This window comes from Sus scrofa, chromosome 7 (genome assembly GCF_054392235.1).
Source record: "Sus scrofa isolate SSC_HxYL_T2T_F1_AM1 chromosome 7, Sscrofa_HxYL_maternal_Yorkshire_Landrace_v2.0, whole genome shotgun sequence".
NCBI classification, from domain to species: Eukaryota; Metazoa; Chordata; class Mammalia; order Artiodactyla; family Suidae; genus Sus; species Sus scrofa.
The window spans coordinates 131,917,213-131,942,335 of record NC_139389.1 but is presented as its reverse complement, the minus strand read 5'-3'; the positions used below and the strand labels follow the sequence as shown (position 1 = coordinate 131,942,335).

Genomic DNA, 25,123 nt, shown 5'->3' with positions numbered 1-25,123 from the left:
ACACGTGTAGCATATGGAAGTTCCTGGGCTAGGGGTGGAACTGGAGCTTCAGCTGCCAGCCTATGCCACAGCCATAGCCATGTGGGATCTGAGCCTTGTCTGCGACCTACACGACCTACACCGCAGCTCATGGCAACGCTGGACCTTAACCTACCGAGCAAGGCCAGGGATCAAACCCCCATCCTCATGGATACTAGCTGGGTTCCTAACCCGCTGAGCCACAACTGGAACTCCCTTCCTAGCTTCTAATGAGACAAAGAAGTTATGTTGAAATGGACATGTTGAGTTGCCTGAATTACTTTCAGAAAATGGTTTGTAAATTTTCCCAGTCCGTCATTTCCAAATTGAAATTTCCTTCGGTGGCATTGAAAACAAAATAAAACAGCCTTTGTAAATATCTTTCACGGAAATATTTACTCAGCACATTTAGCAAAGCCATAGGATTTAAAAGATAAAAAAGATCTGGAGTTTGCATAATGCAGATTCTGTTTGGAAATTCTTAATACAAATCAGATGTGCAGAGAAGGAGCCAAGTTTTTAAGAACTGCCAAGATCTAGACATTTCAGGTCAACCTCCAAGCTTACCCTGAATTCAGAGAAGCCTAAAGGCCAGCCGCATCTCCTACTTACTGACACTCTGTTGCCATTGTAACCACTTGGCCTTATTTCCAAGGTATTATCACCCAATTAGCGTAATCGTCTGATAAGAAGCACTAATGGTCTAAATTAGAAGACAGAACCCCATGGCAGTGGTTTTGAGATTGTTAATTGACTGTGGACTTGACCTGCTAGACATGTGAGAGGCGCCTGCATCTTTTTTTTTTTTTTTTTAACAAAACATATCTTTCAAGAATAAAATCAAAAAAGTGTTTAAGCTGCCTTTACAGGACTGAATTAGAATGGACTTACAAACTTGGAATTTTTACAGCCTGTGGGTTGGAGTCCACGACTTTATGACTAAGCCTTCTCCTTACATGAACATTTGGAAAAAAAAATAAAAAACAAAACAAGCTGAAATTCCTTCCTAACCCTTGCTCAATAGAGAGCATAAAATTAAAGCACAATGTTTAAAAAGAGAGAAAAAGTATGTTGAGTAGATATATACAGAGAAAGTGATCTCATATACACAATACATTCTTAAACATAAAACAAGCTAATAAAATGCCAAAAATTAGCTTTCACTAATAAAATGTTACTATTAATTTAATAGGGACTTATCATAATCCATTATAAGCTAACCTCAAAGAAAAATTCAAAGCATGTTTCATGAAACCAGAAAGAAAATGGTTCCAGAGTTCCCATCGTGGCTCAGTGGAAATGAATCTGACTAGCATCCATGAGGACGCAGGTTCGATCCCTGGCCTCCCTCAGGGGGTTAGGGATCAAGCCTTGCCGTGAGCTGTGGTGTAGGTTGCAGATGCAGCTTGGATCTAGTGTTGCTGTGGCTGTGGCGTAGGCTAGTGGCTGCAGCTCCCATTCGACCTCTAGCCTGGGAACCTCCATACGCTGCAGGTGTGGCCCTAAAAGACACACACACACACACACACACACACACACAAAGAAGAAGAAGAAAGAAAAGAAGAGAAAGAAAAGAAAATAGTTTCTATTTCTGGTGCTAGTTCAATATTAAAAACAGTTTTGACAGCAACTTCTCATTGTGACCCAGCGGGTTAAGTATACAGCCTTGTGTCTGGGTGGCAAGGGTTCGATCCCCAGCCCAGCTCAGTGGGTTAGGAATCTGGCATTGCTGCAGCTGTGGTATAGGTTGCAGCTGCAGCTCGGATTCAACCCCTGGCTTGGGAACTTCCATATGCCATAAGTGTGACCCCCCCCCAATAGTTTCTGACAAATCCTAAAATTAACTTTTCACCCAGTCTGTCATAGAAAATACTGTTGACAAGCTTAAGCCACTAAAATTTATTATAAAATGGCAGCTGAAAGTATTTGAAATTTATTTATCTATTTGGCCACAGCATGCAACCGCCTGATGTGGGATCTCAATTCCCAGACCAGGGATTGAACCCAGGCTGCAGCGGAGAAAGCGCTGAATCCTACCTGCTAGGCTACCAGGGAACTCCTGAGAGTATTAGAAATTTAAAGTGCTTCTATGGAAACTCAGAACGGCTTCCCAAATCCCCTGGTGTTGGTACTAAGTGAATTCTCAGGAGCTACTTCTGTCTGCTGAGAGTGCTGGGGATTCAAGCCATAGGTTTCTCCCTGGTTCAAGCCATAGGTTTGCACTATGGTTTTGCACAAGCTGGGATGAGCTGTGACCAACAGCTGACTGATGGGTGCCCACAATGACCTGGGGAGAAGACCTACGTATCACAGAGGGTTCCCAGCATATCAGAGGGTCTTCCGATTCATCTCTGGGGCAAAGGAGTCACCCCACACCTGAAGAGCAGGAACCAGTGGATAAGACACCTCTTACCTTTCACTGTTCTTCTTGCCACTAGAAGAACTGCTAGTGGATCCCGTGCGATTCCGGTTCCCTTTGGAATCGCCATAGCTCTCCCGTCGCCCGCCAGGAGACACCCGTTCAGAAGAGCTGGTCCTCTTGATGGTGCTAAAAGCACAACATAAGTGACAGTGAAACCCTTCGTGGAGTGATTGTATTTTATTGCTGAGCGTCTGTTTTCACAGAACGTCCTATTTCCATGTGGACATTTGAAAGATACACTGGTTCTAAATTCCCCACTACAGAGATCAAAAGACCTTTCAGGATGTCACCTTGAGATCGATGCCTCTACGCACTGCCTTTGGAGCCGGGGCAATTCGTGCAGTTCAAGGTCATCGAGGAAGCGGAAACATAAGCTCCCCGACCCCTCTGCGAGAACTCTCCAGGGGCTTAGTGGGAGGTGACCCCCGCCCCTGCGCAGGCTTCAGTTAGACTGGTGGAGCTGCACTAGGGGGTCACCCTGCCCTTCCAAGGACATCTGGCAATTTCTGGAGACCTTTTGCTTATCACACTAGGGGGAGAGGGTTGCTCCTGGCATCTAATGGGTAGAGGCCACAGATGCTGCTAAACACCCTACAGTGCCCATGACAGCACTGAGACCATGAACGATCCAGCCCGCCACGGCACTAGTGCTGCTGCTACTGAAGAACTCTGGTTTAAAGGCCCACGTGGGACAAACATAGGGTGCCACATGTAACACTGGACACATTCCACGCCCTGCAGGAGGCCAGCTGAGAGGTGGTACCCATGCCAGCTCTTCCTTCCTTCTGTGTGACCAGAGGGACTACTGTGGACATCTGGGAAAGGCTTCCTGCAGATCGTGACTTTCCGGGAGAGCTCAAATGAACGGCTTGAATGTGTCACAATGACACGGTAGGGAAGAGGCTGTCCTAGGAAAACAGATACCCCACGCACAGGTAATTCACAGACAGGAGGGGTCCATCGGCCAGGCCAGGGTTTGCAGGTTGACGGTTTGCTCTTGAAGCCTGGGAGTGTATTACAGTATAAAGCGTTCTTTAGCATCCTCATTAGGCCGTATGTTTCTTGCGATCCTGTCTCAGTTATCCTTCTTATTAGAGGGATACATGTCTTTGCAGAGCCCAGGATAGGAGCAGGATAAATGTTTATTCAATGAGAGGATGGACTAAATGAAACAATAATAAATGGGAGAGTCCCATGGACCCCGTTGCAGGAAGAGGCACGAGATGCTGTAATTTAGCACCTGTTCTGAGAGAAAGAAGGACAGGGATGGAGGCAGTGCTGCTCCAGGGCCGGGCTGTGGGGGGAGGTCTGGTCCGGGTGCACAGAGCCAAGGTGGGGATGGGCGATAGCGCACGGCTGTAATCCGGGAGGCGGCTCGGGACCTGCACGGTCAGCTGGGTATCACTGAGCCCCAGACGGGCAGCAAATTTCCCCGCCAGGAAGAAGAGACGATGAGAAGGGAGAGAGGCCCAGGGAAAGAGGAATTTTGTTAGACACGAGCTGAGGAACTGCCATGCGAATCTGAGGTGGCAGAGAAACGGAGGCGGGGGAGCCTGGGGGAGGCAGAACCCAGAGGGGATGGTTAGTGAAGGCTGCTGGGGCTGCAGGGGAGGGACCCAGCTGATGCAGCTCAGGGGCTCCAGTGAGCCCAGCGCGGGGGGAGGGTGGTAAAAGAAAGGGATTTCAACCGGAACGTGAGACAGCAAGACTGAGGCTGGCCCTGGGCTGGACCCCAAAGCTCTCCGTCCTCACAAGTAAATAACAGACAAACAGACTCACAGACTTCGAAAGCAAACTTACGGTCACCAAAGGGGACGGGCGGAGGTAGGGAGGGATGGACTGGGAGCCGGGGACTGGCATATGCACACTATGAGACATGGAATGGATGCTCAGTGGTACACAGGGACCTGCTGTCCAGCACAGGGAACTCTACCCAAGGTTCTGGGATAACCTACCTGCGAAAGGATGTGTGTCCATAAACAACTGAATCACTTTGCTATACAGCAGACACTACCACCACACTGTACATCAAATATACTTCGATAAAAGTTTTAAAATAAAAAAAGGAAAAAAATTTTAAAAATGGATTTAGAGTCTGTGAGAGCCCAGAGGCTCCGCTGCCTTCCCTTCCTTCTCTTTTCCTCCACGGCTGTCCCTTCCTTCGGCCAACTTTCAGTCCTTTTAAATCTGCAACTTCCAATTGGTCAGTAAACAATCACGTAGCGTGTTTTTAAAAACGGCTCGGCGTATCGGCTTTTGAAAAGCCACCCGGCTTTGTGAGCGGGTGATCATAACTACGTGACCCACACTCAAGATGCTCTGAAGACACTTGCAGTGTCGTCTCTCTGGTAACTGAGGAGGCCCTGAGCCGACAGCTGGGATCTGCACGGGCGTGCCTTCAGGTCACAGTGTGCATTTTTAGAACTCTCAATTTGAGGACAAGGAAATTACAGATCGTAGGAGAGCAACATACTTCTGAGCCCTGGGACTGAAGTCTGAAAATGACAGAAGCCTTTGGGGCTTAAAGCCCAAGATCTTCCAGTGACGAAAAACACCAAGCTAATTTCACGTCGTGGGATCTCTCTCTCTCTGCCACGCGGCCGGCACAAAGCTCTTGGGCACAGTGCCCCGGCAGCTGGCAGCCCCGAGCGTCACCTCCACGGCGTCCCTGTGGGAGTTCAGGGCGAGTTCACGGCAATTTAGAGACTTGTATAAAACTCCCTTAAAGAGCTGAAAACCCATGACTGTTCATCAATGACAGCAAAGGCTGACCAGCGTGCTAACAAGTCACATTTGACAGGGTGGTTGGAAGGGTTGAGGGGTGTCAATGACAGACACGTGGGCGGCAACAGGGCACATACATCAAGAGCTTTGCCTCTTACACGGGTCATTTAATTTAAACCTCAAATCCCCTGCCAAAGTATCATTATCCCCATTCTACAGATGAGGGAACAACTTCAGGGGTCTAAAGGAACACGTGTTTGAGGCTACTTGACTGCGTGTTCTCTCTGAGCTGCCTAATGAAGACAACCTGTGGTTTATGAAGCCCCCAAATACACGGGTTTTGAGGACCCACAGAACAGAGATGGAGAACATCTAAAAATCCAACAGAGGTCAATCATTATTAATACAGAGTTATATGGTACAAGACTTGATCCGCGGCAGGCATCGGATAAAACCCTCTAAGCTACCGCGCTACAAGGGAGGGGGAAAGACAGAAGCAGCAGCGAGGGTTACAAAGGCAATCTAAGGACCCCTCACCTGGGTGTTGATCTGTTCAGTTTGCACGCACTGAGAAGACTCACAGACCTGTTTAATCTACGCACGAGAGGCACAGAAACAAAGCAGAATAAACATGAGTGCAGGAAGGAAAGCGCGGAAAAACACTTTGGTAATAAGCTTCAATACATTTCAGAACTCACCACACATTAAAATTGGAAATCATTTTGGTTTTTCATGTACAGACTTGGGTATCACCCATCACAGCTCTTTCAAGATATTTGTCATTCATACATTGGCATTACCATGTTAAGCTTGAAAAAAAAATGTTATTGTTGTCGACAGAAAACAAACGAGACATTTCCTTTTGAGAGCCAAGCGCTCTCGTGAGCTAAAGAGGATTTACTAGGACTCGGGGTGAAGGACAGAAAACAGAGCTTGAAGACAAGACATTTGCAGGAACAAGGGCAGCCAGGAGTAACACTGTATATTCACTATGAGAAGCATCCTTACATAACCAGTGGGGAATATCGAAGAAGCTGTCTCCTCTGGACAGCAAGTGAAAAAGCATGGTCTTTGTTTTGAAAGTGGTGGAAGTCCTACCTTGTGAGAGAGTGCCTAACAAGACAGCACATTTTTCAGGGCTTCGGGCATCTGTGCGGAGATGCACTGATACCCACCATAGCTTCTCTTCCCTTCTGTTCTCGACCCCTGCTCCCACACCCCAAACCTTTCATGTTCTGAAAATACAGTGGCTCCGTACATGACGCTACAGCGGCATCCAACGGCTTTTGCCGATTTAAATTTCAGACACAATAAAATTTCTGCCACGGACAAGAGAGGGAAAGGGGCCATCTTTCTTATGGTTAAATTTCAGCTCTGAGTGTGATAAGCTACCATGACATCTTTCCTTCATGATGGGACTTGGAAACAAGAACTGGTCTTCCAAAATTGTGCCAAAAACATTCCCAACTTCTACCACCGAAAAAATACTAATCTGACCGGTAGCTTTGTACATGTGATCAGAGATTCTCTGATGATGTCATCTGTCATGAGAGTCGGAGTGAGTAACGCTAAATCAACACAATCATCTACTCGATAAATACTTATTTGGAATCAACTTATCCTGGGTGCCATGCTGGGCACTGGCAAATCCACCGAGGACCAGGACTAACCTGGCTTTTGTCCTGCAAAGAGTGAAGCAATTGTGACAGACTGAGATCAGGCACTTGGATAATTAAGAAACGCTCTTCTCTCTCGCCGCCTAAGGACATCTTTGTAGCAAAAACCAAGGCATTTCCTAAGAAGGCTAGGGTCTTAGAGGATTTGACAGATCAAAATCAGTTTCTCCCCATCCTAAGAAGGCACCTCCGTGAGCCTAGAGGGGGGAATCTCATCATTTCAGATAAATTCATCTTCCTCCGTTCAACAGCAGACTACACCCTCTATCTTGCTGCAGAGAACAGGCTCCAAACGTGAATTTAACACAGACATCTCAATGGACCAAAATGATAAAGAAATACATGAGAAATAATAATAATGATAATAATAATAAGCAACCAAAATAAGATTTAAATCACATAAGGACCTGGCACTGACTTCGGTGTGTTTACAAAGGCTGTATTTCTAACGAACGCAAACTATTTTTCCGAAGGACTGCCAGCTGTTTGTTTGGAAGCCGTAGATATTTACTATCCTGTCTTACCATTGGAGCAGAGCCTTTTAAAAATAACGCTCTCTTTTTGTACCAGTTTTGCTCTTTTGATCTCCCTTCTCACAGCTCGGCCCTATTGTAAAGCCCTATGTAGGAAAGAATGAGTGATTGTCTCCGTTTTGAGCCAGTGGAAATATTATTCTATTGTCAGCTTTCGCACCCTCACCGAGCAAGGTATGACCTGCCTTGTCTTCCCCGGATTTTCTGCCTTTTCTCCTTTGACGCATGGAAACAAAGCTTCTCCCAAGGATTCCAAATCGAGCCCCCAGTCAAAGTCTTAATTGGCACACAAAGCACCACCCCCAGGGGCTGAACAATTTCCAAAGGGGATTTCGTTCTTAAGCACTAGGCTGAATAAACCCCCGGAGAAAAGAAAACAAACATATGTCCATCCACACCCCACGGACGCCCCAGTTAATGCGGAACTCTGATTACAGGACAACCTCCACATGATCATAAACGCATGAGAAATGGCTTGGAGCTCATGCTCATCCTTCTGTTCCCATGCCCAGCTCACTCCTGTTTTCAAAATTCTCTCCTGGTGAGAGATCTTTAGGAACTTTATCCCAGAGTAACTATAAGGTGCAACTGTTTGGCTTTCCACCTTCCAACTGGATGGGAATTCCCATCCATGGAAGCCCATGAACAGCAGGGAAACCAAATAAAGGGATCGCTATGCTCTACATCAAAAACCAAGTCTTGGAGACTCGATCTGGAAAATCACGTATCTCTAGCTGGCTGCTGTTAGTAGCTTATCAAACGAGTAAAACCAATTATGTTATAAAGGAAAAACAGACACCAACAGAGGCCTAAGACTATTTCTGGAAGGAAGATTATTGTTTACATGCTAATATGTATATACGCACATACATGCCGAAAATGGGATGGCTACTAATTACCCTTCCCACGCCCTCCCTCCCTCCCGCCTTCCTTTCCTTCCAGCATCATATTGCTGAGAGCCATCGTGGACCATGAGCTGCTCCGAGCACAGGGCCTGATGCTGCACCGGGGCGGGGAGTCCAGGCCCCACAGCCCCTTGTTAATGAGCAGACCTGCCCCTCAGGGTTGCAACCTGCCTGCCGTCTCTGCTCAGAGTCACCCTCACCTCTGCCGGCTGCTCCCGTCAGCACGCTCAGTGGCATCTCAGAACATCACTGTGGTGAATGAGCAGTATGCAGACAGGATGCAACACACAAGAGGCTCCCCGTTAGCAATTACTCCGAGCATTTTTATGAGAAGATGGAAGCGCTGACCTGGAAATCTCTGCAAGAAGCAGCCTATCACAGTGGAAGGAGTGTGAGCTCCAGACCTAGACAGAGCTGGGTTTGAGCCCATGTTCTCCACTCACTGGACCCTGAGCAAGTGGCTTCCCTTCTCCGAGCCTCAGTTTTCCCACTGGCAAAACAAGGATAATAAGACTGACCTTGGAAAGTTGTTTCGAGGGTTAGTGATAACAGTACTAAAAACGTAGCGCTTAGTAGGCTTTTTCCCCCTTTGGTTTTTAGGGCCACGCCCGCAACATATAGAAGTTCCCAGGCTAGGGGTCGAAATGGAGAAGCAGCTGCAGGCCTACACCACAGCTCACAGCAACGCCAGATCCCTGACCCACTGAGTGAGGCCAGGGATTGAACCTGTGTCCTCATGGATACTAGTCAGACAGTTTCCACTGTGCCATGATGGGAACTCCTTTGTAGGTTTTTATTGTCATGAAAAAAAATGATTTCTACCATCATCACTTGATTCAAAGAGGAGCTAAGACACCACTATGCCTTTCTGTCTTTTTCTCATCCTGATGAGAAAATAACGACTGGCTTCTGCAGCCCAGCCTTACTCCTGCAGTCGTCTTCATAAATCGCACCCCGTCAGCCTGATCTGACCCGAATAAATGTTTCAAATGCTAGAACTCAAAACAAAATATTTCAGGGCTCCTAACAACTGTGCCAGTTAATCCTGCAAAGTCTAAGACAACCATAAACAGTCTATTAAGTGAAGGACACCATGGTGCTACATCAAAGTTACTCTGCCTCAAACACAGAGGCATCTACAAAACCCAAGTGCAAGTACGCTTGACATCAGCTCTCATGAAATAAACTGAAAGCTAGAAATTGTATCTACATTTCAAAATTCATTGTTATTATTTTGGCTCTGAAAGAAATTTCCTTTATCTAAATTTCAACTACATAAAGAGATATGGATTATAAAATTCTATTTCCCTTAAGAATAAAGAAAACGAGTATCATTTTTTTTTTATTAACTATTGGCTAGTTTGGAAAGTCAGTCTTAAAATTAAACAACTCACTCTTAAATAGCCAAATGGATTAAAGAAGAAATCACAAAAGCATTTCGAAAATACCAGGAGACAAGTGAAAACAAAACCAAAACACACTAAAACTTGTGGGATGCAGAGAGAGGAGTACTAAGAGGAGAGGTTACAGCTGTAAAAAACACATTAAAAAAGAAAGATCTCAAGTCGACAACTTAACTTCATACATCATGAAAGTAGAAAAGCATGAACAAATGAAACCAAAAGTTAGCAGAAGGAAGGTAATAATACAGATTATAGCAGAGATAAATAAAATAAAGATAAGAAAAATAGAAAAAAAACCAAGAAACCAAAAAGTGACTTTTGAAAACATCAATAAAATTGCCAAATGCAAATGACTAAAATTAGAAATGAAAGTGGGGATATTACAACTGATGTCACAGAAATTAAAAAGGATTATAAGAGACTACTATGAATAAATAGATGCCAAGTTAGAGAACCTAGAAGAAATAAATAAATTCCTAGAAACATATAACCTACCAAGACTGAATCATGAAGTATTGAAAACTCTGAATAGACCTACAACTAGTAAGAAGATGGAATTGGTAATCAAAAACCTCCCCAAAAGAGTTCCCTTGTGGTGCAGTGGGTTAAGGATCTGGCATTGTCATTGTCTGGAGTTGCTGCTGTGGCATAGGTTCAATCCCTGGCCCAGGAACTTCCTCATGCCAAGGGTGCAGCCAAAAAAAAAAAAAAAAAAAAAAAAAAAAAGAAAAATTCCCAACAAGAAAAGCCCAGGACCAGGTTGCATGACTCCAGAATTCCACCAAACATTTAAAGAACTAAGACCAATCCCCCTTAAACTGTTGTAAGGAATTAAAGGTGGGGGAAGCGGGCACATCAAATCTCAGTCTCTAAGCCCAGCATTACTCTGATACCAAATAAAATGGATAAATACACAACAAGAAAAAAATATAGGCCAATATCCCTGATACCTACTGATGCAAATCAACAAAATACTAACAACCAGAATTTAACAGCATGTTAAAAGGGTTATATACCATGACCAGTGGGATTTATACCTGGAATGCAAGGATGGTTCAACAAAAGAAAATTGATACATCACATTAACAGAATGAAAGACAAAAAACATTATCAAGTCAACTGATACAGAAAAAGCACATGACAAAATTCAATACTCTTCATGATAAAAACACTCAACAAACTAGGAAGAGAAGAAACCTACCTCAACATAGTAAAAACTATATTCAAAAAGCCCACAGTGATTATAATACTCGATGGTGAAAGACTGAAATTTTTTTTTTTCTCTAAGGTCAAGAACAAGGCAAGGATACTCACTCTCACCACTACCACTGAGCACAGCACTGGAAGTCCTAGCCAAAGCAATTGGACATGAAAAAGAAATGAAAGGTATCCAGGTTGAAAAGGATGAAGTAAAATTACCTGTTTGCAGAGGACATGATCTTATATATAGAAAACCCTGAAGATTCCACAAAAAACCCTGCTAAAACTAATAAACAATTTCACTAAGGTTGCAGGATACAAAAAAACAAAACACAAAAATCAGTTGCATTTCTAACCACTAACAATGACAAATCTGAAAGGGAAATTAAGAAAACAACCTCATTTTTGATAGCAGCAAAAAGGAGAAAACAGGAGTTCCTGCTGCGGCACGGTGGGTTAAAGAATCCGGTGTTGCAAAAGCTGCAGCGGAGGTCACAGCTGCAGCTTGGATTCAATCCCTGGCTCAGGAACTTCCATATGCCCTGGGCGAAGTCATTGAAAAAAAAAAAAAAAAAAAGGAGAAGATACTTAGGAACAAACTTAACCAAGGAGGTGAGAAGCTTGCAGACAGAAAACTACAAAATACTGCTGAAAGAAATTGAAGAAGATACAAACAAGTGGAAAGACATCCTATGTTTGTGGGATTGGAAGATTTAATATGTTAAACATGTTAAAATGCCCATACTATCCAAAGTGATTTACAGATTCAATGCAATCCCTATAAAAGGCATTTTTTGTAGAGACAGGAAAAAAATCCTAAAATTCATATGGAATTTTGGAATTTGTCCAAAATCAGCAAAACAACCTTGAAAAAGATGAATAAAACTGGAGTTCTGATTGTGGCTCAGTGGGTTAAGAACCCGACATTGTCTCCATGAGGATGTGGGTTCAATCCCTGGCCCTGCTCAGAGGGTTAAGGATCCAGTGGCGCTGCAAGCTACAGCAGTGTTCAAAGATGCAGCTCAGATCTGGTGTTGCTGTGCCTGTGGTGTAGGCCTGCAGCTGCAGCTCTGATTCGACCTGGAACTTCCATATGCCGCAGGTGTGGCCATAAAAAGAAAAAACCCAACCAAAACTGGAAGACACACACGCTTCCTGATCTCAAAATGTACTACAAAGCAGCAGTAATCAAGACAATGGGGTACCAGAACAAAGGTAGATAACATGGACCAATATGACAGACTAGAGAGCCCAGAAATAATCCCTTATGTACACAGGCAAATGATTTGCATCAAGGTGCCAAAACTAGACAATGGGAAAAGTCACTCTCAACAACAAATGGTGTAAGGAAAAGTGGACATCCACATGCAAAAGAATGAAGTTGGACTCTTACCTTCCGTTATATAGAAAAATTAACTCAAAATGGATTAACAACCTAGAGCTATGAAACTCCTAGAAGGAAGCACAGGGGAAGGCGTCAGACATTGGATGCAGCAATGATGTCTTAGGTATGACACCAAGAGCAAATACAGACAAATGGGACTGCACCAAACTGTGCAAAGGCAACTATCCACAAATAAGTGAAAAAGGAGTCAGGGGGATAGGAGAAAATACCTGTAAATCATGCATCTGATAGGAGATTAATATCTGGAATATATAAGGAATGGTTACAACTCAACAGCAAAAAATGAATAACCCAATTACAAACAAGCAAAGGACCTGAATAGCAAGTTTTCCAAAAAATATGTACACATGGCCAACACACATATGACAAGATGCTCAGCATCCCTAATAATAAGAGAAATGCAAATGAAAACCACCATGAGAGGTCGCCTCACACCCATCAGAATGGCCACTATGGAGAACAGACAGTGAGAAATGCTGGCAGAGCAGGAAGAGAAACTGGAACCCTTGTGCATTGTTAGTGAGAATGCAAAATCATGCCGTCTTTATGGAGAACATCAGGAAGTTCCTCAAAAAATTAAAGACAGAATTACCATATGACTTGGCAATCCCACTCCTGGATGTACACCCAAAAGAATTCAAAGCAGGATCTTAGAGAGGTATTTGCATACCTGTGTTCTTGGAAGCATATTATTCACAATACCCAAGAGGCGGAAGCAAGAGAAATGTCCATGGAGAGATGAACGGGTAAAGAAAATGGGGTATACGGGTCCCATGGGATGCTCAGCAGCCTTAAAAAAGAAGGCAATCCCGTCACATGTTACAGTCTGAATGACCCTTGGGGATACGACATTAAGTGAAATAAGTCAGCCACCAAAGGACAAATACCGTGTGACTCCACTCATATCAAGTATGTAATGGAGCCAAAAATCACAGAAACAGAAAGGAAAAAAGTGGTGACCAAGGGCTTTGGGGAGGAATTACGGTCGAGTAGGGATAGTTTCAGTTTTGCAAGAAGACAAAGTTCTGCAGGTTCTGCTGCATAATGATGAGAATAAACTTACATTGACTGAGCTGTACACTTACAAATGGTTTAAGATGGCAATTTTTTTTTCTTTTTTCCTTTTCTTTTGCTTTTTTTAGGGCTGCACCTGCAGCATATGGACGTTCCCAGGCTAGGGGTTGAATCAGCGCTGTAGCTGCTAGCCTACACCACAGCCACAGCAATGTGGGATCTGAGCTGCATCTGTGACCTACACCACAGCTCATGACAATGCTGGATCCTTAACCCACTGACCGAGACCAGGGATCGAACCCACGTCCTCGTAGATACTAGTCCGGCTTGTTAACTGCTGAGCCACAACAGAAACGCTAAGATGCAAATTTAATGCGATGTGTTTTTGGCCAAAATTAAAAAAAAAAAAGAAAGAAAGAAAGAAATGGTAACAGATGGCAACCTGAAACTTAAAAAAAAGTCATTCTTGTCAATCCTACAACATCTAGATGAATAAAAGGCAGCCCTTAGTTACTGCTGCCAACTAGAATCCAGAAGGTCATTTCGCATTGATTATAAATAAATGATTCAAACGAGTATTAAAAAGGTATTAAATGAGGCCAAGAATTTCGTTTTAAAGTTCTAAAACAGCTCTGCAAAACCAGTTTTCTTAAAATTCACAAATAATAAGTACATGAAACGTTATCTGATGAAACACAATGAAAATGTGCTTGGTGAAGGATAGGCCTTTATGTATAAACACTATATAATTAAAAGACAAGATGGGACCGCTGCATTTTCATCCCGAGCCATAGTGCAGCATCGAATCGACTCTCACCAGCCCGCTGGGTGTCCAGCGCCATGCCCAGCACACCGTCACTCCGAATCCTCAGGGCACGTAAAGCAGTCAGCATTTTAGTGAACTTTACAAGTTCTTACAACAAGCCCATAAGTAGCATTGCAGAAGAACTTCTTTAAGGCTTTATTTATGCTATCTTACCATCAGTTAAGTTTTAGAGCGTTAAAGTTTAGAAAGAGTGGCCCAACATATAAAATATAGTTGTTTTTTTTTTTTCTTTTTAGGGCCGCACCTGCGGCATATGGAACTTTCCAGGCTAGGGGTCAAATCAGAGCTGCAGCTGCCAGTCTACACCAGAGCCATAGCAACCTAGGATATGAGCCCCGTTTGCAACCTACACCACAGCTCATGGCAACATTGTATCCTTAACCCGCTGAGCGAGGCCAGGGATTGAACCTGTGTCCTCATGGTTACTAGCCTGATTCATTTCTGCTGCGCCTTAATGAGAACTCCAAAATATACAATTTTAAGATGCCAATTATGAAATGATAGAAAAATTAAGAGCAACCTATGCTCTATCTGACAAATGTCAATAGCTGAAGCTGGATCCACTGTTAGGAGCCACTTAAAAGCATGAGCTTATGCAAATTTTATTTATTTAAAATTCATAAAAATTTAAGCTCGGTAAAACAATCTGAATTTTTCAATATTCCAAGCCCTTGGGACTGGGAAAGAGCATATTCGTTTTTTGTATCAGTTATACTTCCACTTGCTCTTTTCAAAAGAGAAGTTTAAGTGAAAATACAAAATGGTAGGAGTTCCCTTGCGGTGCAGCAGGCTAAGGCTCCGGTGTTGTCACTGCAGCAGTTTGGGTCATGGCTGCGGTGCAGGTTGGACCCTTGGCCCAGGAACTTCCACATGCCGCAGGTGTGGCCAAGTAAAATAAAATAAAATACAAACACAAAATGTTATATGGTGGCTTTCACAAATTTCAAAGACAATATGATTAAATCTGAGAAAAAAAAAAAGGCGGAATAATGCATTGCGCTGGCCCCTGTTTTGGCAACACGCCAAATACTGTGCATTTATAAGCTTTGATTCAAATGAGAAATGTTAAAGTGTCACATAAAAGAGTAATACTTATTTTACCATCTAAGCCGAAACTGCTGTCAGGGTTCAGCACTTTCAGGTAGCTACAGCTGTCAGGTAGCTCCCGCCTACCTTTTGGTTGTGGCAGGTACAGAGGTTTCCTTCCTGGCCCCTGAGGGGGATGGCAGGGAGCCGCTGGGTTTCTTTGGTAGCACAGTGCCGTTGTTGACCGTGGTTCGTAAAGGCAAGGTCTGCACCAGTGGTCTTGCTGTAAGACAAGCAGAAAAGGAGATCAGAACTCGCCCCTTTGCAAGGGGAAGCTTTACAGGACGTAGGCTACGTAGAAAGACTAGGCCCTCTGTTTCAAAATGCTGGCAGAATCGACAGAGGTGCAAAGACAGCTCAGTGGAGATTTGCAACAACGGTGCTGGGATAACAGACCCAGACAACAACTTCAGACTTTACACAAAAAACTCAGAAGGGACCACAGACCCGCGGGTAAAAGGCAAAACTATAGATATTCTAGATGAAGACATGGGAGAAAAATCTGGGTGAACATAGGTTTGCTGATGAGCTTTTAGATACAACACCAAAAGAAACAATTGAGAGTTCGGATCTCATTAAAAGAAAAAAACAAAACAAAACAAAACTTCTGTGAAAGACATTGTTAAGAGGATGAAAAGACAATTCTGGGGGGAACTATTTGCAAGTCACATAGCTGATAAAAGATTTGTATACAGAATATAAAAAAGAACTCTTAAAACTCGACAGTAAGAAAATGAATAGCCCAATTAAAAAAATGGGCAAAAGATCGGAACAGACACTCACCAAAGAATATATACAGATGGCCAATAAGCACATGAAAAGATATTCAACATCTTTTATCATTAGGGAAATGCAAATTAAAACAATAATGAGATTTCTCTATACACCCATTAGGATGGCTAAAATCCAAAACCAGACTACATACCAATTGCTGGTCAGGATGAAGAGCAGTAGGGAGGCTCGATCGTTGCTGGTGGGAATGCAAAAATGGCACAGCCACCTTGGAATACAGTTTGGCAGTTTCTTACAGAGCTAGAGCTTCTAAGTTTTACCACGGGCTCCAGTAAGTGGGCTGACACTAAGAATTTACTCAACTGATTTGAAAACTTCTGTCTACACAAAATCTGCATTTAATATTTATAGCAGCCGTATTTATAGTTGTCAAAACTGGAAGCAACCAAGACGTCCTTCAACTGGCGATGGATGAACAAACTGGTTCCTCCACATGACAGAATAGGATTCGGTGACAAGAGCAATGAACCAATTTATACAGCCATGGAAGAGTCTTAAATCCATATTGCTGGGAGTTCCTGTTGTGGCTCAGTGGAAACGAATCCAACTAGGAACCATGAGGTTGTGGGTTTGATCCCTGACCTCGCTCAGTGGGTTAAGGATCCGGCATTGCCGTGAGCTGTGGTGTAGGTCACAGACATGGCTCGGACCTGGCGTTGCTGTGGCTGTGGTATAGGCTGGCGGCTACAGCTCCGATTAGACCCCTAGCCTGGGAACCTCCATATACTGTGGGTGCAGCCCTCAAAAGAAAAAAAAAAGACAAATATATATATATATATATATGTGGCACAGATGGAAAAAAAAAATCCATATTGCCAAGTGAAAGGGGCCAGTCTGAGAGGATATATATACCACACGATTCTGTTTAGGATGACACCCTTAATGTGAGAAAAAGAATGTGTACATGTGTGTGTGACTGGGTCACTTTGCTGTACAGTAGAAAATTGACAGAACCCTGTAAACCAGCTATAATGGAAAAAATAAAAATCTTAAAAAAATAAATGAACATTTCATAAATAAAATAAAATAAAATAAAATGACATCCTATAACAGCTTAAACTTCAGAGACAGAAAGTAGATCAGCAGCTGGGGGCAAGGTGACCAGGCGAAGCACAGAGATTTTTTTTAGGATGGTCCAACTATTCTGGCCGATACTGTATGATATCTGACAGTACGCACAATACATTTGTCAAAACCTACAGACCCTCACAGCACAAAGAGCGAACCGTCACACAAACGAATAATAATCGGGAAAGAGGGGACCCCCACGAGGGAAGGCAGATTGTGACAAACGACTCTAACTGTATGACAAACATAAGATGGTGTAGGTGGCAGACGTGGCTCGGATCCCGTGGAGCGGGAGGCGCGGAAAGATGCTGCCTTAAAGCCACTGTGGACGTGAGCAGAGACGGAAAGCACCAAGGGACCGGCAGGTGACCGCTGTCATCCAGTAGCAACGTTGAACCTTTGAACCGCCCCAGGAACACTGGAGCTGAGCAATGAGGAAGCACGGAAGGCTTCTCACTGTTGGAGAGGAGGTCCGCTACGGAGCAGCCAGCGGGGAAGGCTAGCGGGCAGCAGGTGGGAGCGAGTACAGGGGTGTGAACGCTCGGGTAGCAGAAGAGACCCAGACACACAGAGGGGTAACCAGAGACAAGACCGAACGCACAGGTTGTAAGAACACATCCATTTCCCAGCTCTGTCTGCTGAAAACCCTAAAGCCATGACACCAGGAGGCCCAAACCTTGGTACCCTTCTTTTATTTTTTCTTTTTTTATGCCTGCACTCACGGCATATGGAATTTCCAGGGCTAGGGGTCAAATCGGAGCTGTAGCTGCTGGCCTACACCACAGCCACAGCAACGCTGGATCCTTAACCCACTGAGCGAGGCCAGGGATTGAATTTGCATCCTCATGGACACTATGTCAAGTTCTTAACCGGCTGAGTCACAATGGGAACTCACAAGCCTTGGTTTCTGAGGGCCGCACCAGTGGCATGTGGGGGTTCCCAGGCCAAGGGTCGAATCAGAGCTGCAGCTGCCAGCCTACACCACAGCCACAGCAACACCAGATCCAAGCCCTGTCTGCGACCTACACCACAGCTCACAGCAATGCAAGATCCTTAACCCACTGAGCAAGGCCAGGGACTGAACCTGTGTCCTCATGGATGCTGGCTGGGTTCAATACTGCTGAGCCACAACGGGAACTCCCCAAACCTTGGTTTCTTTTTTTTTTTTTTTTCTTTTTTCTTTTTGGTCTTTTTAGGGCCACACCCATGGCAAATAGAGGTTCCCAGGCTAGGGGTCCAATCAGAGCTACAGCTGATGGCCTATACCACAGCCACAGCAACACGGGATCCGAACCCTGTGTGCAACCTACACCACAGCTCACGGCAGGGCCAGATTCTTAACCCAGTGAGCGAGGCCAGGGATTGAACCCGCATCTTCATGGATACTAGTCAGATTTGTTAACCACTGCCCCACAATGCAAACTCCTCAAGCCTTGGCTTCTAATACAACCCTGCACAAAAGGGCTGGGACAACCTAGGGCTGGGACAGGGACTATTCAGCTGGAGTCTGGAGCATCTTACAGGACCGGAAAGTAAGGAAGTGTTCACCAAACCCACATGGATGGGGGTACAGCAAAGGGGCACAGGAGCCAACTGAAAAATCGAAAACGGGAACAATCTGAGCATCAGAATAAAGAGTGTGGCACCAGATTACAACCAAAAGCATAAAGTAAATAGCCAGAGGTTCCTACGTGTATGAACACAGGATTGAATAAATAAACCAGGAGGACGAATCCCCAGGCAGAAGAGTTCCAAATAATTGATGTAGCTACTCTGTCCTGGAGACGGTGGAGCGTAATTCTCCACTCGTTAAATGCAGGCTCGGCAGCGCCCTTCGCTCCTGCATAGCGCCATGTGGAGGTGGTGGGAGCAGGAGCCTGACCAGCTCCTCCCCGCCAGGAGCTCAAGGTCAGCAAGGATGGTGGCAGGTCACGCTGACAGCACTTACCCTTGGTAGATGTGACAAGAAGGGTGATTTACTTCTACGGTCTTTCTCCCTAAACCCGACCTGAGCCTAATGATGAAAACAACATCAGACAATCCCCAAACTGAAGCACAGTCAAGGAACGGTCTAACCCGTGCCCCCTCAGATCTGTCAAGGTCATCAAAAACAAGGAAACTCTGGCATCCCGGTTGTGGCTCAGCGGAAATGAATCCGACTAGCATCCATGAGGACACAGGTTCGATCCCTGGCTTCGCTCAGTGGGTTAAGGATCCAGCCTTGCCATGAGCTGTGGTGTAGGTTGCAGATGGGGCTTGGATCTGGTATTGCTGTGGCTGTGGTGTAGGCTGGCAGGTACAGCTCCGATTCGACCCCGAGCCTGGGAACCTCCATATGCCTCGGGTGTGGCCCTAAAAAGACAAAACCCAACCAATCAACCAACCAAAAAAGAAACAGGGAACTCTAGGTCTTGGGGTGCTTAAGGAGACATTACGGCTGCATATAATCCTGATGGGATCCTGGGACAAAGAAAAGACACATGGGTCAACTAAGGAAATCTGAATAACATACACCCCTGAATTGATAACAGCATATCAATATTGTTCCATTAGTTGTGACAAAAGTGGCATGCACACAGAAGATGCTAATAACAGGGGGAAATGGGTACAGGGAGTGTGGGAACTGTCTGATCTCTCCCCAAAGTGTTAACATTTTAAAATGTTAGCAGAACTTAATTTATTCTGTTCACCCCAGAATTAGATCTGCTTGCGTGTAGGCTCTTAAAAACATTACCAATGACAACACTACCTAGGATGCCAAAAATTTTAAACCCTGAAACTTGTCAGTTCTGAAAACCGAGGGCCAGGCCACTTTCTTTTTTCCGTAACTGCAAAAGAAAGTTTAAAAAGCAGAGTCAGGGGAGTTCCCTGGTGGCTCAGCAGGTTAAGGATCCAGTGTTGTCACGGCTGCAAGTGTGGATTCCATCTCTGGCCTGGGAACATCCACATGGCACCGGCTGGGCCAAAAAAAAAAGAAAAGAAAAAAAAATTCATTCAACAAACGGTTATTGGGCATCTATTGCGCGCCAGGCATTATTCTAGATGTTGGGGTGGAATGACTGCACTAGAAGGATCTTGCTGGTATCTAAATGTCCAACTACAGTAACTTTGCCCTGGCAAATGATGAGCCACAAATAACTCTGTAAGAGTATATTTCCTGACACAAAACCAAGCTTATGTAGCAAATGAAAAACAGGGTTATAAAATGTGCGTAGAAGAATATAATTCATGTAAAAATGACACACCACACACACAACACCCTAGAAATAAAGTCTGGATGGAAATATAATAAAACGTCAGCTGCGTGTTCTCTGGATGCTGAGATTATAGGGGATTTTCCTTCTTTTTTGTACATGTGAAGATTCCCAAACACGTACTACTTATGTAATAAATAAGTTGCTTTGAAAAGGAAAAAAAGTCCTGCTGGGGGAAAGGGAGCCAGGGCTGGAAGGTGTGTGTATCGGGGCACAAGAAGAGGGTGAGGGGCCAGCAGACAAGGACCTTGAACCCCAGGTGGAGGGTTAAGATCCAGATTCCACCATCAGCAATGCTAAAGGAAGCGCAAGGCAGAGGCAACCATAAATAAATGAGTAAGTAAAGAGCCAGGGTCAGGCCCCTCCAGGCAACCCTGGTCCATTCTCTCCAAGTTCTCTTTCCTCATCTCCTGACCACCTGCTCCGCCCGGGGACCCAGTACTCGGAGCTAATGTGGTTCAAAGCAAACACCGCAGCTCTGACGCTGAGACCCTGAACCTTCCTCCTACAAGCAGTCTACACCCCGTTGATGTCCACATCCTGCCAGGATGGAACCCGTCTCCAGGTGGCAAGAAATGCCATTCTCACCCACCTCCACCTCTTCTTTCTTTTTGTCTTTTTTTTAGGTCCACGCCCACGGCATATGGAGGTTCCCAGGCTAGGGGTTGAATCGGAGCTGCAGCTCCTGGCCACAGCCACAGCCACAGGAACTGGGGATCTGAGCCTCCTCTGTGACCTACCCCACAGCTCACTGCAACACGGGATCCTTAACCCACTGAGTGAGGCCAGGGGTTGAACCCACATCCTCACGGACACTAGTTGGGTTCTTATCCCTGAGCCATGACGGGAACTTCCCTCCTCCTCTTTCTACTTCATCAAATATTTCAGTCTCCATTCTTTTTTTTTTTTTTTTTTTTGGCTTTTTGCCTTTTTGCCTTTTCTAGGGCCGCTTCCCACGGCATATGGAGGTTCCCAGGCTAGGGGTCGAATCGGAGCTGTAGCCACCGGCCAACACTACAGCCACAGCAATGCAGGATCCGAGCCGCATCTGTGACCTACACCACAGCTCACGGCAATGCCGGATCCTTAACCCACTGAGCAAGGCCCAGGATCGAACCCGCAACCTCATGGTTCCTAGTCGGATTCGTTAACCACTGTGCCACAATGGGAACTCCTCCATTCTGTTCTTATTTTTAATATATGTGTTACAATTCATGTCTGCCCAGAAGCTCGGAAAATGACCTTATTAGGAAATAGGGGCTTTGAAGATGGACGGGGTTAAGATGAGGTCATTCGGATTCAGCCAGGCCCTAGTGATGGGCGTCCTGCTAAGAAGCCCATGTGAAGATGCCATCGGAGGAGCCGTCACGTGACGATGGGACGCATTCACTAGCCAAGCCAGCCAGCAGCCACAGAAGCCGGGAGACGGACATGGAAGCCCCTCTCAGAGCCTCTTGGAGGGACCCACCCTACCAGCACCCTGATTCCAGCCCAGCGACTCTGGCTCCAGACTTCTGGTCTTCAGAACTGTGAGGGAACCAACTTCTGTTGTTTTTCGCCACGCAGTTCATGGTAATTGAGTACAGCGGCCCTGGGCAATGAATACGCTGCTCGTGGGAGCTCGCTGGGTGTCTGTCTTTCATTCGGCTGTCATCGTCTCTGCAGTTGCTCCCCCAGCAACCCCTAGGACCGAGGGCTGCTCTCCTGGTGCATTTTGCCAGCTCTGTCCAGGCGAATCTCCTCCTGGGAGATCCCTGGTGGTTCAGCAGGTTAAGGATCCAGCCTTGTCACTGCTGCAGGGTGGGTTCAATCCCTGGCCTGGGAACTTCCACATGCTATCGTCATGGCCAAAGAGAAAACAAACATCAACCCCCTCCCCCCGAAAAAAAAAAAACCCCTCTGGTCCTAACATCCCTTATGGATGGTCTCCAATGACAATGAACAGGCCCCTGTACCACCTGACAGGTCATCAGAACCAACCCAGAGGCAAAAGCAAAACAACGGTAACAGCTCCGAGTGCCCGTGTCAGGTGGTAATGACTTGACATGCACTGTCTCGTCCAGTTGGGACAGGACGTCTGGTCCAGCTCCCATTTCACAGCCTGGCCTCCAGGAGGGAGAGAAGAGGACAACGTCCCCGACTCCCGGGCCACTGCGCCGTCCCCTTGCTCTTCTATAACCTCAGTGATGGGCCCTCACTCTCTCCACCCAGTTTTCTTTCTCTCCCCTCGCACCTGGGCTCTTCAGTACCGAGGCCCTCTGCCCCCACGACACGCACAAAAAACAAATCTCGCCTTGTTCTCATCTCCTTAGCTTGTAGCCAAATCCCCTGGTGGGTAAGATACAGATCATCAGGCCCCACCCCCAGATTCAGGAGGTCCAGGGCAGAGCCTGAGACTGCATTTTTCCCCTTTTCTTTCTTTTTTTGGTGTTTTTTAGGGCCGCATCCATGGCAGGTGGACGTTCCCAGGCTAGGAGTCGAATCAAAGCTGCAGCTGCCAGCCTATGCGACAGCCACAACCACGCCAGATCCAAGCCACGTCTGTGACCCTCACCACAGCTCACGGCAACTCTGGATCCTGAACCCCCTGAGCGAGGCCAGGGATGGAACCCATGTCCTCTTGGATACTAGTCAGGTTTGTTAACCCTTGAGCCACGTCGGGAACACCCGACTCTGTGGTTCTAACCAGTGCCCAGGATGGCGCTGCGGCTGCTCCGGGGACCACCCTTTGCAGGCTCCTGCTCTGTGCCACCCTCCAGCTTGGAAGGGCCTCTCCTGGTTCGTCGAACCCTCGCTGCTGCTTGTCTTCGACCCTGTACAAATACATCAGTGTGTAGCTCACGAGGTGGCTTGATTAGGCACTGCCGCTCCAGGCGGGGGTCTCACTTCTGGGGTGGGTGGCAGACGTGGTGCCGGGAGGAGCATCACCAAGGTGTCTCCACCTGGAGCCCCAGCTTCCTGCTCCATCTCTTGGGTTGATGGCAGCACAGTGATTGCCACCTCTGCACCTGAGTGCCTGAGGGGGCGCAGAGGGGAGGTGGCAGGAGTTCCTGGAACCTCAGAAGAGAAAAGCTGCTTGGGGAACCGCAGCTTCATCCAGGGCGGGATACTGCCAACCTGGGGTGGGGTGGGGGTGGGGCACATGGGAGGAGATATGCTGACCTCACTCCCCCTCCTTTTGGTCCCTGGGATGGGGAGGGAGGGGAGGTGCTGAATCTTGCTGGAGCAGAGGCTGAGGGGCTGGTTAGCGTCATTGCGCAGGTCACGGGGGCTGAGGGCTGGCTGGAGGAGGGTAAAGAGAGGGCCGGGGGGACTGATGGAAGAGCCCCCAGCTCCTCTCCGGCACCTGGGCCGGGCCCTGCCTCCCACACACTTACGCACCCACCAAACCAGGTTGGAGGGTAGCCTCCTGTGCTCTCAGGGTCCCTGCTTTGCCGCTGCTCTCACACTGTTTAGTCCCATCCACTCCAACGCCTGGAGGCCACATAAAAGCCACACCTGCCGTGATGCCAACGCAGGAGGTGTGCGACAGGCACGTGCCGACCAGGCTGCACTACATCCTGAGAACAGAAACCCCGATTCCAAGAAAGGGCATTGTGTTGCCATCTCTGAGTCACCATTTTTAAATCTTTCCTGGAGTCATAATTTCAAAATTCAATCTCAGAATGGATCTGCTGAGAAGTATGGTCCTTCTCCCCAAAAGGAAATGGGATCTTTTTTAAACCCACGAGAGCAGCAAGTGCAGGCGGCAGGCCTTCCCAGCGGGCCTCATACACCCTACACATTAAGCTATAACGGAGTAGCATCCAAAGCAAACAGAATTATTGCAGTTGTGATGAGAAATCAGGAAAGAAAAATAGCGGAGGGGGCACGGAAGCCACGCCTGGAGTAACAGGTAAGCTGGAAAGCTTCCCTACCTTGACAACATCCAATCACTGCTACGTCCTCAGCCTGAAAATATCCTTGGTTTTTTGTCCCCAATGACCTTTTTCTTTCTTTCTTTCTTTCTTTTTTTTTTTTTTGCCTTTTTTAAGGCCGCACCCACAGCATATGGAATTTCCTAGGCTAGGGATCGAATCAGAGCTACAGCTGCCGGCCTACACCTCAGCCACAGCAACGCCAGATCCGAGCTGTGTCTGCAACCTACACTACAGCTCATGGCAACTCTGGATCCTTAACCCACTGAGCGAGGCCAGGGATTGAACCCACATCCTCATGGATACCAGTCAGATTCTTAACCCACTGAGCCACAATGGGAACTTCCGGTCCCCCGTGACTTCTTAAACGGCACCACAACCACACCCATGTGCTGGCTAAATACCTGCTTAGCACGAGCCATCATATCAGATTATTTTCATCACGTTTCCATACCTAAGTATGACTAGCCACTCAAGGAGAACACGTCGCTGCCATAAAGGAAAGTTCTGGAAGAAAAATATTTCCTGATGTTCAATCTGAACAGGTACCCACCTGTGTCATATTCTTATGCTTCAAAGTTTAAAATATGTCTTTATGCAGAATTGGAGAAGGCAAGCTGCTTTTGCTAAACCAAGACAAAGTAGATAATTGCTTAAGTGCTGGGCAAGATTCCTGTTGCTAATACCAGCAATATTGCAGATGCATTTATCTGTGGATCCAGCAATCCCATTTCCAGGAACCTATCCTGAAGATATACGGGCAAAAATAAAAAATGCCATACACACAAGACCAATTATTTGTGAAACAAGAGACCACGATGGGGAGTGGCACATGCCCACACTGGGTACCACGCAGCTGTAAAGGGAAGGAGAAGGATCT

The 25,123-nt window shown here is 46.1% G+C and overlaps 1 protein-coding gene across 9 annotated transcripts in view; it reads right to left on the bottom strand.

Annotated features, from left to right (window-relative positions):
• The window catches only part of EML1 (EMAP like 1), a 186,245-nt gene that overhangs the window by 50,354 nt on the left and 110,768 nt on the right, over positions 1-25,123 (bottom strand). For 5 of the 9 annotated variants that reach the window (XM_021099697.2, XM_021099698.2, XM_021099695.2 and 2 more), the window contains exons 3-4: positions 15,300-15,435; positions 2,432-2,566 (exon numbers count right to left, since the gene is read on the bottom strand). In XM_021099697.2, coding sequence (XP_020955356.1) covers positions 2,432-2,566; positions 15,300-15,435 — 271 coding nt within the window. Of the gene's footprint in view, positions 1-2,431; positions 2,567-5,701; positions 5,759-15,299; positions 15,436-25,123 lie in introns of all 9 variants that reach the window. The other 4 variants (XM_021099696.2, XM_084970155.1, XM_021099692.2 and 1 more) reach the window with 1 other exon arrangement.